Source organism: Diplodia corticola (genome assembly GCF_001883845.1).
Source record: "Diplodia corticola strain CBS 112549 chromosome Unknown scaffold23, whole genome shotgun sequence".
In the NCBI taxonomy this organism is placed as follows: Eukaryota; Fungi; Ascomycota; class Dothideomycetes; order Botryosphaeriales; family Botryosphaeriaceae; genus Diplodia; species Diplodia corticola.
In genome coordinates, this window is record NW_017971502.1 from 119,878 (window position 1) to 136,409 (window position 16,532).

The window sequence follows — 16,532 nt, forward strand, 5'->3', positions numbered from 1 at the left end:
CGAACCACAATCGACGCGCGAGTCAAGATTACACGAGGTGTGCGAGGACGGAATTCAAGCCTTGCACTATCCTGTCTTGGTTTCCTTTTCCATTGTGATGAGCGGCCAGGGTTAGGCGGCCTTGCCGCGAATCATACGGGGAAGCCTCCGCCGCCGCAACAACGAGATTGCCCGAACTCGAGCGTTGGGCAAGGAGCCCCAGCAAGTGGCCAGCGTCCCGATCTGGACCTCCGTGAGCACAGCATCGCGACCGCGGTTCGAGGGGAATTTGCCACGCCGCTGTATGCATCGTCTTCCCCTTCGTTGTGTCTCTATTAGTTGCTTTTTGCACTTGTTGCTTTCCGCAAGCGTGGCGTTGGCTTGGAGTGCGGTTTCATGGAAAAAGGGTTACGGATAGCGAATCAGGGTTCTTCTTCCCGCGGCGACGGTACGCCGTTTCGCTTAGGTTTTCATCTCGTTGACGTTAGCGCCGCATCATGGGATTTTAGGGTACCGTATTTTTCAGGCATGTCAAGACGGGTCGGATGGTGGGAAAGTGTGTCGGGCATCGGGGAGAAAAAAAAAAGGGCTATATGGATCGGAGAAGGATGTTCTTGGGATGTTGGGATGTGCACGTTAATGGAGCGCATGTCAAGGAATCTTCATCTACCGGACAGCACACAAAAACAAAAAATGGAAGCCAGACTTATCGCGACAACCGCTCTGTTCTTCGTCCTTCGCGCCGCCGCACGTTTTTTGGAGGACCAAGTTGTCGACCCGCCATTTGTCTTACGAGTACACACGACGCATGCATCTTCCGATCATGCATCCCTCATCCGCACGTGGGCGCGAAAGTTTCCGAGCCAGGGGGTTTGCTACGAGTGTTCAGGGTTAGCCCCAGTCGATCGCAGTACGTTTGACGGTGCATTGAGCGGTAACGGGCTGACAGCCATGACAATTGCGGCTACCGCTGAAAGAGGGGCACCACTATCTTTTGGCTTTTGCGCGTTTCATCATCATCATCGTCGTCATAAGCATCATGGCCCCCTAGCCGCTCATGCACGCAGCCGCACCAACTCTCGTTACGCTTACTATGCTTCCAAGACCTTAGGGTTGTGCTTACCCACGCGCGGCTGACGATTGCCGGCAGCTTAATCCACCATTATTGATGCCCGGGCAGAACACTGGGCGACGGGTACATGGTGACATGTTCCTGCATTCTGGACGATTGGCTCGACAAAGAAAATAGGAACAGAAGGGCATTAGCCACACGGGCTCATGGCGAGGCTGAATAAGACACAGGGCAATCCTCAGAGGAAGCAGGACTAATTGAAACGGCCAACGAATCCGCGCGAATCCGCACGAACCCACAGCGCCTCTGGCTTTTTTGCGTCTCCGTTTCCTGTCATCGAAACGGGAAGGAATCCTTATCGGCCGTTCTTTTTGCCTGGTTCACTAGCACTACCAACACTACTTCCTAGGCTTACGGAAAACGCCCCCCCTTCCTCCTCCCCCCCTCCCCATCCGACCTCCCGGCTCCACAATGGTGGCTCTGTAGGACGGCTGGCCGCCGTTCCCCTCAAATATTCCGTCATAAAGCACCGCCACCTAGCTCACATGGCGGTCACATCACAGGAGGAAGCCAAAGGGGGCACGAGGGGGTCGGACTAAGGGAACAGAATCACTCCATTCTCCTCCCCCCTCACGGTGGACGCGTGGTGGAACGTCAGAAAGATGAGCCCCACTTGTAAAGTTTGGTTGGTGGAAGCATGCGGGAGTTGCGGGCAACGACAAGCACCGCCAATACTGAATGGTGGCGGCGGCGGCGGCGGCAGCGGGAAGGAGCCCATTAGATGGTCAGGAAAGAGGGGGTGCAAGGGGGCAGTTGGTTGCAAAAGGACCAAAGGAAGATGAGGTACAGTCAGTTTACGATTCCACCGAACGCACGGACCCGGTCTCGCCCAATTCGCCTACCCACTACGTACCTGGCCAGAAAAGAGAGCGGGTGGTGTGCTGTTCACGAGATCGAGATCAAGGCATGGAAGCGAGGGGAAGAGAGAGAGAGAAAAAACAAGGCAAAAAGGAAAAAAATTTGAAAGGGAAACGACTGGATTGGAGACGTGACCGAAATTCCGAACGCAAAGATTCATTTCACGATAAATTGCGCAGCACACCCTGCAGGTCCCCGCTCTACCTAGTTTGTGCCCCCTGACGTAGGGGTTACACGGAGGGGCGGCGGTGCAGTATGTGGCGCGTTCTGGGCATTCTGGAATGTGCGTGGCCACTGCTATCGAAGAACTGGGGCGAGGCTGAACGAGACTGCATAGAAGAACGAGAGACCTGGGCCGGCTATTTGCCAACGGCGAGGCCAGAGGGTTGGGAATAGGATGGAAATAGATTGGAAATAGCTGCGCTGGCCGTTTCGAAGGGGGGGTGCCGCGCCACAAAGCCAAGAGGATGCTACGACATGACGGGACGAACCACGAGTTGCCTATCGAGATATGCGCCCGCGCGCGTGCGCATGGTCCGGGGGAGTAACACCGTAGATACATCGAGATGCCAAGGATTAGGACCGGGGGTTGTGCGAAGAAAGACGAGGCGGATCGAGGCTTGAGAGGCTGCTGCATCGGCTCGGACCTGGCCCGAGGCGCAGTGTGGTAGCTACTACACGGAGGTGCAGGAGGGGGTGTCGGGGTGGCAGCGCAGCGCACAGATTCCTTGCCTCCGTCCCGCCCTGATGCCTGCAATTGCATTTGGCTGAGGATTTGTCTGCTGCCACTATTTGCTGCGCACGCACCTCCGCAGAGGGGCCAATGCGCCTCATCCACTCTCCAATCCAGCGTCCCACCCAGATGTGGCAACTTTTGAGGATTCGACCAGAGCACACGAGCCCCGGAACACGCTCGACTCCACGGCGGCCGGGGGAGAAGCGGGAAAGGCGAGCGCTGTCATGTACAGGGCAGAGCGAGAAACGCTGGCGCCAGGCGCGGTCAGGCCCCACGGGACGAGCAGCAGCATGCCCGCATGGCATTATTTGCTGGCATTGCATGGTTCCACAGCCATGATCGGGGCCGAGGTCGAAGCACCGTTGGCCGTTTTCTCGCATGTCAGACAACAGGCAATTTCTTCCTCCTTCACCGTCCACCAGCGCAACAGCATAGTCTGGCAAATGGGGGATCGCAGGCCATGACTCGACGCGTGCCGGATCCCGGACTGCCTTGGATTGACGACCATATTTCTCGCGTGGACGCGCGCACGGTTGCGACGGGGCTCGTTGGCATTGAGCAGCGAGCAGCTGGGCGGCCGGCGTCAGAGAAGCGCTGCTCCGTGCTGACTAGCGAAGCTCAAACTCTTGACCGGCGGCCAGCTGCCCTCGCCTGCCCTCGCCCGAGGAGCCCGAGGAGCCCGAGGAGCCCGTTCCGGCAGCTGCATGGCAGAAGACATTTTTATTGTTGCGCGTGACGGGAGGAAGCTTTGGACGCACAGTCCGCTAGCGTGAGTCGGCGGTGGCATTGCCTCAGGTTCGACAGCGGGCGCAGATCTACTCCAAACCATTGCCAGAGGTGTTGGCGTTAGCTCGGAGACGGTTTGGTGTTAAGCACAATGTGGATTTTCGTCAAGCGGCCGGCGCGCGGCGGCAGCGGCCGCATGGAAAAGTGCGGGCAAGGCGCAGTCGGGGCAGATGCTGCTTGCGGCAGGCTGAGGGTCTGAGCAGACGCAAGTGACGACGCCTGGGGTACAATGGCCAATGGAGAGGGCCTGGACAGACGATCGCACGGAGCCGCGGGCGCTGGATTGGCGGCCGAGGTCGACAGCGTTGTTGCGGATCCGCAGACTGTCTTAGATGTGAAGAGACGCGGGACGGCGCTGGCACGCACTCACGCACTCACGCTGGGTGAAGCAAGCGCGGCTGCTGCTGAGATGCAGCGGAAGGTGGGGTAAGCTGTACGCACAGGCGCCCTCGCTTTCTTCAGCCCTCGCTTCCAACCCGCCCTGTGCTGGTGCCCTCACGCCCTGGCCTTGGGCAGAACCACCAGTAGCCCACCACCACCGCGCCTGAGCCTCGTGACGCGGACCCGGCGGTGAAGACGACGTGTTGTTTCGATGCCATGCTGCCTGACGCATGCGCGACAGGCCACTTTCGACGGCGCAGCACTGACCGGTCACGCAGTGGGGGGTGCCGCACCACTGCCAGCAGCAGCACCAGCACGGGATGACGCGAGGAAGGTGTTGCGATGCGCAAACACTCTGCCAACGCCCGCATGGATGGCCCTGGTGGCCCTGGCAGCCCTGGTACAGAGTAGGTAGCGGCGGCCACCACCCTCATCAAACGAGACGCTCACCGGCAGAATGCCTGAGGGCCAGGGTCCAACCGCGCATGCACCGCACTACAGCCCCGCGCTTCACCAACGCCCTGTTGCAGAGCCCACCTCATCAGATCCTTCCGCGACCCAGATGCGCGACACCAGGCCCGGTGCTGTCGGCGCTGACGTACAGAAGCAGCATGGCCAAAGGGATCGACCGGAATCGTTCGCAAAGATCCGTCCATGACGCCCAAAGACAGCCAGAGGCGCTCGACCGGGTCGGGGAGGCGGCTGGACGCGGCGCGGTGGGCACGACGACGACAAGCAGCGACGACAGCCTGACGACGCGCTTCTATCCACCGTTGAGCGTAACTGGCCCCATCTCCACCCCGGTTGAGCCTGCTGTGAAGAGGGTCTGCCAGTCGGTTTCGGGCGCAAGCGGGACCACAACGAGCGCGGTCATGGGTGGGTCTCTGGCCCGGCGGGCTCGCCTCCACTTTCGTCTCGTCTCGTCCCTTGCGCTCTCTCAGCTGGGCTTGCGCCGCGCGCACGATCCAGATTCTCGAAGCCGGCAGAAGGCGGCGCGCGGTTGGTTCTCTGGCGGGCGGCGCGCTAGCTGCGCATCATCCTCTCTGCCCGGGCGCGGAGCCCGCGGCCGTTTCGAGGCCAACTTCCGCGCGGCGCCCGCGCCGTGTCCTGTGGCTCGTTGGCGCAAGCTGTTTGACTTGCTTCTCCCACGTGCGTTGCGCGTGCCGTCCAAACTTTGTTTTGCATCGTCCCCTTGCTGCCTCTCTCGCCACGCGGGCGGCGCCTCGGCCGGCCGGCTACCAGGGCGCCCACAGGCAGCGTGGCAGCGGGCAGCGGGCAGAAACGAGGCTGGGAGCCGGCGCCAGCATCGCAGCCGTCGCTGCGTCCGCCTGGCCCGTGTGTGCTGCGAGCGGCGCTTAGCGGGTGTGCTCTGCACCGCGCCAGTTTGCGCGCGATCGTCGCCTGACAGGATGCATGTGTGGACTGTGGAGTCTGGAGGAGCATTGACGAACGCAGGGCAGCGCCCCACTGCGTCTTCCTGCGCGCTGGCTGGCCGGCTGCCCCCCAGCGCGGTGACGTTTTGAACCAGCCGCGCGATTCATGACCCTCGCAACTTTCCTGCGTCTAACGATAGCCGCCCCTCGTGCCAGCAGCAAGGAACCAACACACGAGCGTCGTGCCAGCGGCTCGTCCGCCACGAGGCGAGGACGGGACGGGCTGCAACGTGAGCAATTGACGCGCAGAAGCGTGCCATGCAGAGCTACAAGGGCTTATTATTCACGCATGCTAAGTTGACTCATCGGCAGGGTTAATTAAGGTTTGTCAGTGTCTGGAGCCTGTCATGGCAACAACAACCGCGTACCGCCAAAACATCAAGGGAAAAAGCAAACTCCGACTGCGGCTGGCAAGGGCCATCTCTCCCCGTGGGTCCCGCCCGCCGCCAGGGATCAGGAGCAGGGGTGTTGTATTACCTCACAGTAGGTACTGTTTCTTTTTCTGGCTCGCCACCCGTTGGGGGGATGCCTTACTCTTTGTCACAGAAGCCAACATCGAGATCTATCGAGATCTGTTTCGCGACTTTCATCCGCCAATCGACTTGTACCACCGACTACCTTTTACCCATGCCCAGCAGCATATTCTATCCCGTCACATTACTGACTTTCCCCTACAAGGGCCAACAGCGCATATGCGGCTCCGCTCCACATGCTACTGTTCCATCTGCATACACGAGAGTCACTAATCGACGTAGGGGCAGAAACCGTTTGTTGAATCAACGCACGTCAATGACCGGAAAAATCACTGCAGAAACCAACGTTACCAAGGCCAAGAACAGGGGGTGGGAAAAAGCGGACGAGAGCAAAGGTCGATTCCGCCCGCCCATTGCGCTGCCGATACCGCAGTCATGCATGATGGATGCTCCCGCTCGGTCTCCCGATCTACCGCTCAACGGAAACGGCACGGCAGGCTGGGTTCGGCTTTCATTGTCGGCATGCTGACAACGTGGCCGGCAGGTTCCATCTCACCTGCATTGTCAGAATCTCAATCATGGATAGTATGGTCCAATTTTCGTCAGCGCTACTCTCCAAGTTTTTCCACGTGGCAACAAGAGGCATCCCCCCTTTTGCCATCATTTGACCTGTGGGATATGCTGGAGTGTTGTTGGCGACCGTGCCTCGTCATTGGACTGTCAGCCCTAGGAGAAAAACGGTCGATTGCCCTAGCCGACGGATCAAGACTTACTCGCTCTCGCCATGTGGGACCGGTTAGTTCTCGCGCCGTCAATCATGAATCGCGGGCCTCATTTGGCGTTAGACTGGCGTCGCAAGGCGGAGCGTTCTGCCTAAAGCACGTTCCTGGAGCTCGACCGTCGGTCGAGCTTACCCTGTGGCTGTGGGCCGGCAATAATGTCGCCTTACACAGTAGTCCGTAGTACCTGTGGCTATCGTAGGCTTGGAGGTGAGGAACCAACCACAGTGGCTGTACATGGTATAGCAATGGCATCCCTGCGTCACACTCGGTTGTCCACCTGCTAACTGAATTGATTAATAACGAAATCTATCCGCCACGCCGTGGGCGTTTTCATCAGCCGCTCAGGCGCATGCCGACCGGTCTCCCTCCGCCGTTACGGCACATGCCCTGAGGATGAATATGTGTGCACGCATCTCGCGAAATGGCTCCCAGTTGATCTAGTTCGTTGGCACCGGGGACGCGCGCGCACACAGAGAAAGGAGATGGCTAGCGCCGTGCAGGCGTGCTTGACAGTACCTGAGTGTACGTAGTTGGTACGCGTCTGTGCGTCGACTCTTCATCCTTTTCCTCCAACCTCATGCGGTTCCTCCCATATGAGACGATTCTTAGCGCTCTCGTGTCTACGTCGTCCGCGTCAAGACCCCCCCTCTCAAAGAAAATGAGGCGGCCCTGTGGAATACCGCCAGTGCACTTGCGCATTTAATTTATTTTGCAGTGTTGACCATCTACTAGCACTGCATCAAAAATGCTAGTTACCATCCTTTTCTGGCAGGCGCAGCGCCAAAAGGAGAACAGGATTGGATCTTGAGTTTGAAAAAAAAGGCTGGGCGCCACGGCGTATACGGGATAGAGCGGAAGGCGGTAAGCGGAGGCAAAAGCCGAGCTTGGCGGCCCCTCACCACCAATTCTTGTCACCGTTTAGGCCATGTGGCCCAGGTACCTAGATGTTTGCTTGGACCTTCCTTTGGTGAGGCTCACGCGTTGCCTTGAGCCCTGGTCCTCGTGGAGCATTATTATATTTGACTTTGCTTTTTTGCTTTTGGCTGACCCTTCTTTTCTAGCGACGTTCTAGCGTCCCGACTTTCCAGATAAGCTTGTCCTGACTCGGGACAGGAACGCTGGCTGATTGACATGAGATGGAAGGTTTGTGCGCCAAACGACCACCCACGCTTTCTTTTCCTCGGAGCTCCGGGATGAGCCAAGATCCAACTCTTTCCCATGTCAAGGCTGCCCACGTCTCGTGCGTAAGCGTTAGCGAAATCACCACGCCGTTGGCAATTAATGGGAAGAGGGGAGGGATGAAGGGAAAATTTCAAAAGACAAGCTGAAGAACAAGGTTGCGGGCATGGGTCATGCCGGGCACTTGCGACTCAGCGCGCACGGCGGTCGATCGTCCGCGGAAAACGATACGCGGCAGCTAATGGGCCATGGGCCCAACTAACCACACACGAGAGCGGAGCGGGGGAAGCTTGTGGAGCGATGGAGCTGCGGCAAGGTTCCTGACTCTTGTGTAAGCGTGTCATTGTGTCATAATTTTCTGGCAGCTCTGCTTTTAGCCTCCTTCCAGAGGGCTGGTCGGGAAAGCTGCATCGACCCTGGCCCTGACTGCTCGCTCTCTCATTTTCTTGCCCCCTTGGGTTAGTCCCGAGGGAATCCTTGCAGAGACCCTCCCTGCTTTCCGGTGTGCGCATCTCTGTTGATTATTGTCACGCCCGCGAGGCCTGAGGTATTGTGCATATTGCGTACGCGTAGTCGTCCATGCTGAGTGTTTCACTTGACTCTGTGGCATGAAGTTCCAGACACTCCCCACGATGAAGCAGAAGCGTTTCATCATGGTGGATACGAGCTCGCCTCTCTCGCTACTGTGCTTACTACCTGTGCCCGCCAAAAGCACCTCTCTTGCTATCGCGATTATCAGCCTCAATCGACGATCCCGGCCAACTACGCAACGACCACCAACGCGGATGACGACCTACACCGGTTCCATATTGCTACCACTGCCGTCCCAACCGCAAAGCACCAACAAGTTGCGCGGACCGGCGCGCGCCATCAATAACGCCCACGACAAGGCGCCTCGTCGCGGCCTGTGCCCCATATCTCCCGCCTCGACCTGACGCAGCGGCGGCCCAGCCATCGCGCGATGGCGCCCTGTTGTTTAGTCTGAGGGGGCGCCTTAACGCATTTAGCTTGAGTCGGTCATCAACGCTAGCGCCTCTTCCTTGGCCGCGGGCCTTCCCCGTCGAAGCGTGGTTTTCCTTTCGCGAGCGGATAATCGTTTTCGCAGGAACTATTGAGGAAATGAGGGGAGCAGGATAAGCAAAGCAAGGGATCTCTGGGGACACATGGTGCAGCATATGGTGCGGGACGGGCGGACGCCAGAAAGTTTGTTGCGCAGATTGCTCTAAAAACGTGCGAAGACCTGGGGTTCAGCTCAGCTTATTGGACCCATAGGAGGCAGGGCGAGTCGACAAGTGGGGTAAGCAGCACGAGATGACGGTTAGTTTCCTGACGAGGATGTGTCCAAGGGAGAACATGGGGAGAGACGGATGGCCAGTGGTTGCGAGACAAGGGTCCGCCAAGGAGAAAGATGAAGCTTTTCCCACCACCATGCCCAACCGGCCAAAGGTTTACTGTTGTGTACAGGGCGAGACAATTACCATGGACTCGGCTGCTTTGGTAGGCAAAGGCCCCGTCCGCACAACCCCTGCGCGAGCCACAGCGTCCGTGATTCTGAAGAAGGTTAAACCTGGCCGCATTCCCGCACGTTTCGATGGCGTAGGAGCCTTGTCTCTTTTCCGCCCTGATTGTAGTCATGGGTCGTTGAGCGTTAGTCATGGCGCTAAACAGGCGGCGCCAGGCGGAAGAGGACCCTTTGATGGGGCGGGCGGGTGATGTGCCTTGCCTCAGGACGGGTCCCGGCGTCTGGAACATGCCTTTGCAGCAACGATCTAGAGGGGAGGGCGTGGTGCCTAAGCCCTAGCCCCGGTCTTGAGCCAGGGGCGATGCGTAGGCTGGTGTGACGCGGCGGTGGCTGGAGGGTGGGTCTGGCGGCAGCCCTACGCTGGCCAGGAGACGGCGGCAGATGACGGCGGACATGGCTGGAGGACCGGAAGGAAGAGTGGCAGGCTCACATGAGGCTCCAGGGAAGCGGCGGACTGGCGGGTGGGCATAAGGCGCGCGACGGAAATAGGGCGCAGCGCAGACACAGGCACGGGGCCCGAGGTTTTTGCGCAGGCTGGTTAGGTCCAGAGGCCGTCGCGCGCGCCGGCGTCGCTGCCAGGCGTGTAGCTCCCGCTCGCGGCTGGAGATAGTAACGGATTTCGGTGCGGTGGGTGGGTGGCTAGGCAGCGGAGCAGCAGCTGGCTGGCTGGAGCAGGCGGGGAACTTCCGCCCGCGCTCTGTACCGCCCAGTGCCGGTGCCGGTGCCGGTGCCGGCGGGGCGCGCTACGATTCCGACGATGCCGACGTCTTCCACTCATCGTCATTCCTTCGTCTCTTATTGCCACGCAGTCGTCGTAGTTCTCTCCGCAGGCCACGCATTCCCGGCCACGGCGGGCCGGCTGTTGCAGCGCAGCGGCGGCGGCGGAAACGGGCGCGTCACGTGGTCGCACATGCGGCGCCGGATCCGGGTCGAGTCGGCGTCACGGCCAGTGGTGACTTGGACGCGAGGCGGCTGCGGCGGTGCGCTGTCGATGCGGTCGGGGCAGCAGCAGGCAGGCAGCAGGAAGGAGGGACAGAAAGAAGTCGACGTGTTGCTCGTTCCGAGGCGCAGCGCCCTTATAGACGGGCAGGCTGCAGGCTGCAGGCGGTTGTGCCACATGGCGCTCCTGCATCGGCGCTGGCCAGGCAGGCAAGGCACGCACGCACGCAAGGCAGGCACGCACGCAGCCGAAGCAGCCACGAAGCAGCCACGAAGCAATGCAGCATATCGTCCGATGCACCGCGGTCCGGGTGGGAGATGAGCTGCAGCCGCATCTGGTCGCATCTGGTTGCGCAATCGCATGTGCTGACGGTTTCATCGCGCGGCGGGCCTGCTGACTCTGGCACTCTGGCTCGCAGGTCACGAACCTGCGTCATCCACCATGGCTCCGGATCGCAGCTGCCCCGCGACCTGGCCACTGGACGCGGCGCGCAGCGCGTACCACGGGGCAGACGGGCAGACGGGCAGACGGGGCAGTGTTTCACGCCGCGAGTGACGAGCTGCCTGGGCTCGCGGCGTCACGGCGGCTGCGCACATGCGATAGGCCGCGTTTCGACAAAAGCAACGCCTGCATCTGCCTTTGGGCCAGCTGGGGCGCTCCCGTGGGCGCGGCATCCCAGGCACGCCTTCTCGCCCACGAAAAAGCTGAGACTTAAGAAGCGCTGCCGTGGCCCTCGCGCCCGGCATCGCGCAGCGCCCTCAGCCATGCATCGCGAGCCATCGCGAGCCACCGCAGGTACGTTGCTACTCCTCCGCCCTGGCCAGCCCGCGAGATAAAGTGGCTGACGCTCGCCCCAGACGCTCCTCGTTGAATAAACCTCACTCAGCAGCGGCTTAGGGCACGCTCACCGACGCGCGCCTGCCTCTGCCTCTGCCTCTGCCTCTTCCTCCCGCGATAATTCCCCCCGCGCCGACGAGCATCTGTTGTAGCACCCTCCAACCTACCATGGCCCACCTCACCTCGTTGCCGTCGGAGCTCCTGTTCCATATCCTTAGCTTCTTGCCCATCCGCTCCCTGCTTGCCTTTTCCTTAGCTAGCCGATCCGCGTACATTCTCGCTTCCTCAAGCCTGCAAACCCTCTCGCTGGGCGTCTATCCCACCCGTGTCTCTTCCTTGATCAGCCAGCTCTCGAGCACCAGTCCCACCGCATCCCCGTACTCCCGTAGCACCAGAAGCCTCAGCAGCAGCGCCAGCTCTCTCCCCGCTTCGTCGTCGTGTAGCTCCAAGTCGCCCTCGTCCTCAGCATCTGACCTCTTCAACGAGGCGTGCACCGTCGCACATGTCATTCCGCAGGCGTCGGAGCTGCGGCCTCATACGCTGCTGGCCTTCCACTCCGCCCTCATCTCGTCCATCTTGACCCGCTACTGCTTGTCCATGCGCCACTTGGAACTCAGCATCTGGACACTCACCCCGCCTGTGGCCGACGCCCTGGCCGGGCTGAAGAACCTGCGCACCCTGTGTCTGCGTGTCGAGGATCCCTTCGGCCGTGGCTTCCTGCGCCGCTGGATCATCAACTGGGGCTCTACTGTGGATGTCGACGACGACGGCGACGACGACGACGACGACCGCGGCCCGTCGCGCCGGCCTCCGTCTCTGTACCGCGCCATGCCCGAAGCCGGCACCGGCACCGAGTGGAACAAGTTTGCCGCCGCGTGGAGCCGGTTGGAGACGCTGCGGCTCATCGGCGCCGAAGTGAGCGACTGGCAGCTGTGCCAGATCCTGAAGAGGAACCCCGGCCTGAAGGAGCTGTGGCTGAAGAAGTGCCCGGACGTCGGCATCGAGCTGCTGAAGTTTTTGGACGAGGAGTGGGAGGGGAGGGCCAGTCTGCAGACGCTGGGCCTGGTCGATTGCGATCTCGCGGGCGAGATCAACGCGGAGACGGCGGCGCACATTGGAGGTTTGCCGAGTTTACAGGTTCGTGCATGGTCTTCGTCTTTGGGCGACCGCGGCTAACATGTCCCCGCAGTTCTTGTCTTTACTTGGCTGCAAGGGCCTGACGAACAGCACGGTCGAGCGCTTGAACGACGAGTCGTGGCACATCCCGCACGTCGAGCTGCCGGGAGCCAACATCGCGGACCTTGGACCGATGCCAGCTGTAATTGAGGTTGACCCCGCTTACGTAGATGACGAGGCATGATGTGTATTGTGAGAGTTCGTCGCTTCGTTCAAGCTTTTCGCTGCCCTTATATTTCCACCCTGTATTAAAGAGGGACACATATACTAGAGGGATTGCTTCTTTGTTAGATATGGACTCGGCTGGGTTCGGTCATGTACCTCATATGTCTCTCGGCAGAGGAGGACTCTGCTCTGTGCACCGGCTTCACCAGGTAGTTTAACGCTCCAGCGAGACAATGCATCAACTTCCTTTGAATCTAAGAGTGTGATCTCGCATCGTTCTGTAATTTTCACCTCTCTCTGAACTTACAGCTTCAACTGTTGGCAATTGTTGCGGCAAATGGTCGAAGGCGGGCGGGCGGTCCCTCGAAACGTCCACCCGCGAAACCCGCATCGCAACCACAACCCATCCCCAGAGCGCTTCCGACCAGCGGCCCATCTCAAAATTGCCTGTTCATCATTTTTGGCACTGCCGATTTCCATGCAATAGCGCCTGGGCGTCTCGGACATACTTTTGGGGAGTGGTTGTCATGGCACCTCACTTTGGCTTCTGCAACACCTCACCTCACTTCGCGATGCCTGGCCAGCGTTGGGACGGGCCCGGTAATGTGCCGACCGTAGCGACGGCTTACCTGCTTAGCTAATGCTCGGGTTCACAGGCTGCAATCTTCTGCTCTTCGCCTCTCCCTCTCTTCTTACTCCACTCCTCCTCGTCCAGCTCTCTTTGCCGTGCGTCTCGAATCAAGCCCACCTCCCAAGACGACACCCCACCTTCAAAGAGCACTTCCCACCTTCTCCTCAGCTTCTTTCTCACTCCATTCTCATTCGAGTCGGGCCCTCCGCTCAGCTCAAACTAGAGTCCCCCCTCACTCGAGACCTCGACCTCACGCCGTCGTCCAGCAGTCGACCGTCTCACTTCACTTCGGCCAGAACCAAGCATTGGTCATTGGATTCGGGCCCTTCCCTGATCGACACCTCACCTCACTCAATCTCACTCCGGCCAAGCATTGGACGTTGGATCCGGCTCTTCCATCAAGCAGCTCACCCCTCTCACCCAAAGTCAGTCAGGACAACCATTGTACCTGACCCCTCGCCTCGCAGAAGTTCAGTCAGGCCAAATATCGGACCTGACCTCACTCCATCTTGGTCTTGCTCACAGTCTGCCCAACATGACTCGTGATCCCACCACCCCGGGTTCCTACAAGAGTTTCAAGATGCCTATGCTTGCCTACCTTCCCCGCATCGACGAGGTCCGCAGGTCTGCCCGCATGCCTCTCGACTGCGCTCGCGACATCATCTACGCTACCGCCAAGGAGATCCAGCAGCTCAAGCGCTCCGCTTCTTACTTTTCCGATCTCGACACCATCTCTTTCGATGATGGCGCCCCCGAGCTTGCCGGACTCCACGACCATTTGTTCAGGCTCGCGCTGAAGAATGTCATCAACGTCGAGGTCGGTCCCGACGGCACCACGGAGGTTTCCATCAACGAGCTTCTCTACAACTATGAGGACCTCTGGTACATCACCGTCTACCACATCGTCATGCTCTACCGCGAGCTTTACAGGGATTTCTCCGCCGGACGCCTGGCTCCTTACTCTCAGTTCGCCGAGCACCTCCCCTTCCAGACCGTGGTCGAGCACCTCTACCAACACTGGGCCGCCCTCGCCGACCCGATTCTGATGGCCACCCTCGACTTCTCCATCCGCAAGGAGAATCTCATGAGGTTCAAGACGGTGCACAACTTGAAGGTCTTCGTGAAGAGTGGCACGTACATCCACAACCGCGACCTCGTTGCCGTCGCGAGCAGCATCCGCAAGGGGCTCAACGCCATCCCCTTCGACGAGACGCAGCTGGACACGGACAAGTACCCGGGCCTGACGCCGGAGCTCGACAAGCCCGACTTCGCGTCCGCATTGCTGCACCACCTCCGCCACGCCAACGCCTCGTGCCTGGCCGTCTGGCTCTACGAGCACAACATCTCGCCCTCATACAGCGTCTTCGACGACAAGCAGCAGGCCAACGAGGCCGACTTTCTAGAATATGTCGCCAAGCAGGAACAGACCAAGGCGGCGGAAAAGAAGAACAACAAGAAGCAGCAGCAGCAGCAGCAGCAGCCGCAGCAGAGCCCCTCGACCATCGCGGCCCCAGACATCTTCATCCCCATCGAGAACGCCCCCCGCACCATCGACTTCAACAAGGTCTGCAACTACCTCCCCTACATCGACGCCGATGACCTCACCGACATCGACGACGACGAGATGGACCTGCAGTCCGAGCTGGCCGACGAAATGGACGAACACCCAGACGACCCCTTCTCCGAGGCGGTGCGCTGCCCCGCGGCCTCCCCCAGCATCAACCCCACGATCAACCCCACCACCGGCACCGGCAACGGCACCAGCAAAAAGCGTGCCCGCGCCCCCTCCCCCATCGACACCGCCCTCGCCAACGGCACAAACAACAACAACAACAACAACAACAACAACCCCAACCCCAACCCCATTAACCCCGCCAAGCGCCTCCGCCCCCTACCCAGCCCGCCCACCCCCTCCCCCCTCACCCTGGGCAGCTTCTCCCCCCACACCGGAACCAGGGGCAAGCCTCGCCGCTGCATGTCGGTCCTCCCGTCGCCGGTCCCGCCGCGCACGGGCGAGCCGCTGCTGACGCACCTGGCGGAGACGGCGGCGCAGCACGCGCACGACACGGCGCTCGAGGGCAAGCGCATGGCGGCGGAGCGGGCGCGGGCGCTGCGCGCGCTGTGCGGCGAGGAGACGGCGGCGGATGACGCGAGGCGGGAGCGCGAGGCCGAGGCGGAGGTGGGGCCCGAGGTGGTGGCGGCGTGGTGGGCGGATTTCGGGCCGCATGTGTATTGGGTGCGTGAGTGAGTGGGTTGGGTGAGTTGGGTGGGTGGGTGAGTGGGTGGATTGAGGGGGGGAAGGGGAAGGGGAGGGGGATGATGGTTCGTAAGGGAGGGGTTTTGGTGGGATATACCTATGGGTTGGGGCTGGTGCGGGTTTTAGCCTGGATCTTGGTCGTCGGCTGTTGTTGCTTCTGACTTTTGTTTCCTTTTGTTTGCTTTTGTCTTGTTCTTTTCTTCCCTAGTCTTCACTCTCGTTTTGGCGTGGTGTTGGGGATTTCCCGGTCGCCGGACTCTTGGGCATGATACCCTGGCTTCTCTCTTTTCTATGATACCCAAATATTACACAGCGTGGTCGGCTTGTTTGTGCTTTTTTCCTACTTGCGGGGAGAAGTCTTTAACCCACTCTCCTCTACATACAATAGAAAACCCATACACAAAATACTTCGATCTGTGCGGGTGCGATGAAATGAGTCAATCACTTCATTCTCTTTCTGTGATATGTGCTAATTTGGAAGCTCCATGTCTTGATAAGAAACTATTCATGCCCAACAAATGCAAATTTCATACTTGTGTGAATTCCAAGGAGGCTGATGTGATTTATGAAGCGAAATAGAAATCGATAACGGGCGGCAAACAACTACGACGCACACGGAATTGAGGCCGTTTTCTGGAGGCAGATTCTTGCTAGAAGCTTCGCTACATCCGTAAAAATCCTGCAAGCACCGACGAGAGATGTACTTTAGTACGGAAAAGATGTCAGAACTTGAATAGTTTATCCAGACGCGAATCTTTAGACAAACTCTCCGACTGCTCATAAGCGATGTGCGTCTATGCAAACACGACTTTAGTAGGTGAAGCGTTGAGTTCGAGTGCTCTCGAGTGCGGCATTCATCCATGTCCGGCCGAACTCCTCAACTGACAGTGAAGTATGAACTTCGATTTACACTGAATAGCCGCAGTTGAAGCATTGGCTCTGACGCAGGTGCTTCCATGCGAGCTGTACATAGGCACACGGACGAACTCCTCAACCGCTGACGAGCAGCAGGGAGAGACAGCGTGGCTAAAAGCTTGTGGAGCGTGCGTTGGGCCCGGTGCTTCTAGCAGCGGCAACTCCGCAACTCCGGCTTCCCCGACTCGCACACTAATCCCTGAGCTTGACTCGCGTTCTATTCAACAGAAACCTTGCGGCCGCTTGACCGCCGTTTGTTGTTCTACGCCGCATCGACCTGGCCGCCTAACATGGTTTCTGCCATTTGAGTCCGATGGTTGCTCGCTCTTGCAAGTACGCAGAGAAGGCAA

At 59.5% G+C, this 16,532-nt stretch overlaps 2 protein-coding genes across 2 annotated transcripts; both read left to right on the top strand.

Annotated features, from left to right (window-relative positions):
* Positions 1 to 11,206: 11,206 nt before the first annotated feature.
* Positions 11,207 to 12,398, top strand: BKCO1_2300042 (f-box domain protein; the record flags this gene model as incomplete). The annotated part of the gene is made up of 2 exons (XM_020272991.1): positions 11,207 to 12,175; positions 12,228 to 12,398. The coding sequence occupies 2 exons, from the start codon at positions 11,207 to 11,209 to the stop codon at positions 12,396 to 12,398; spliced, it is 1,140 nt and encodes a 379-aa protein (XP_020130694.1).
* A 1,147-nt stretch (positions 12,399 to 13,545) lies between these two features.
* Positions 13,546 to 15,258, top strand: BKCO1_2300043 (uncharacterized protein; the record flags this gene model as incomplete). The annotated part of the gene is made up of 1 exon (XM_020272992.1): positions 13,546 to 15,258. The coding sequence occupies one exon, from the start codon at positions 13,546 to 13,548 to the stop codon at positions 15,256 to 15,258; it is 1,713 nt and encodes a 570-aa protein (XP_020130695.1).
* Positions 15,259 to 16,532: the final 1,274 nt, after the last annotated feature.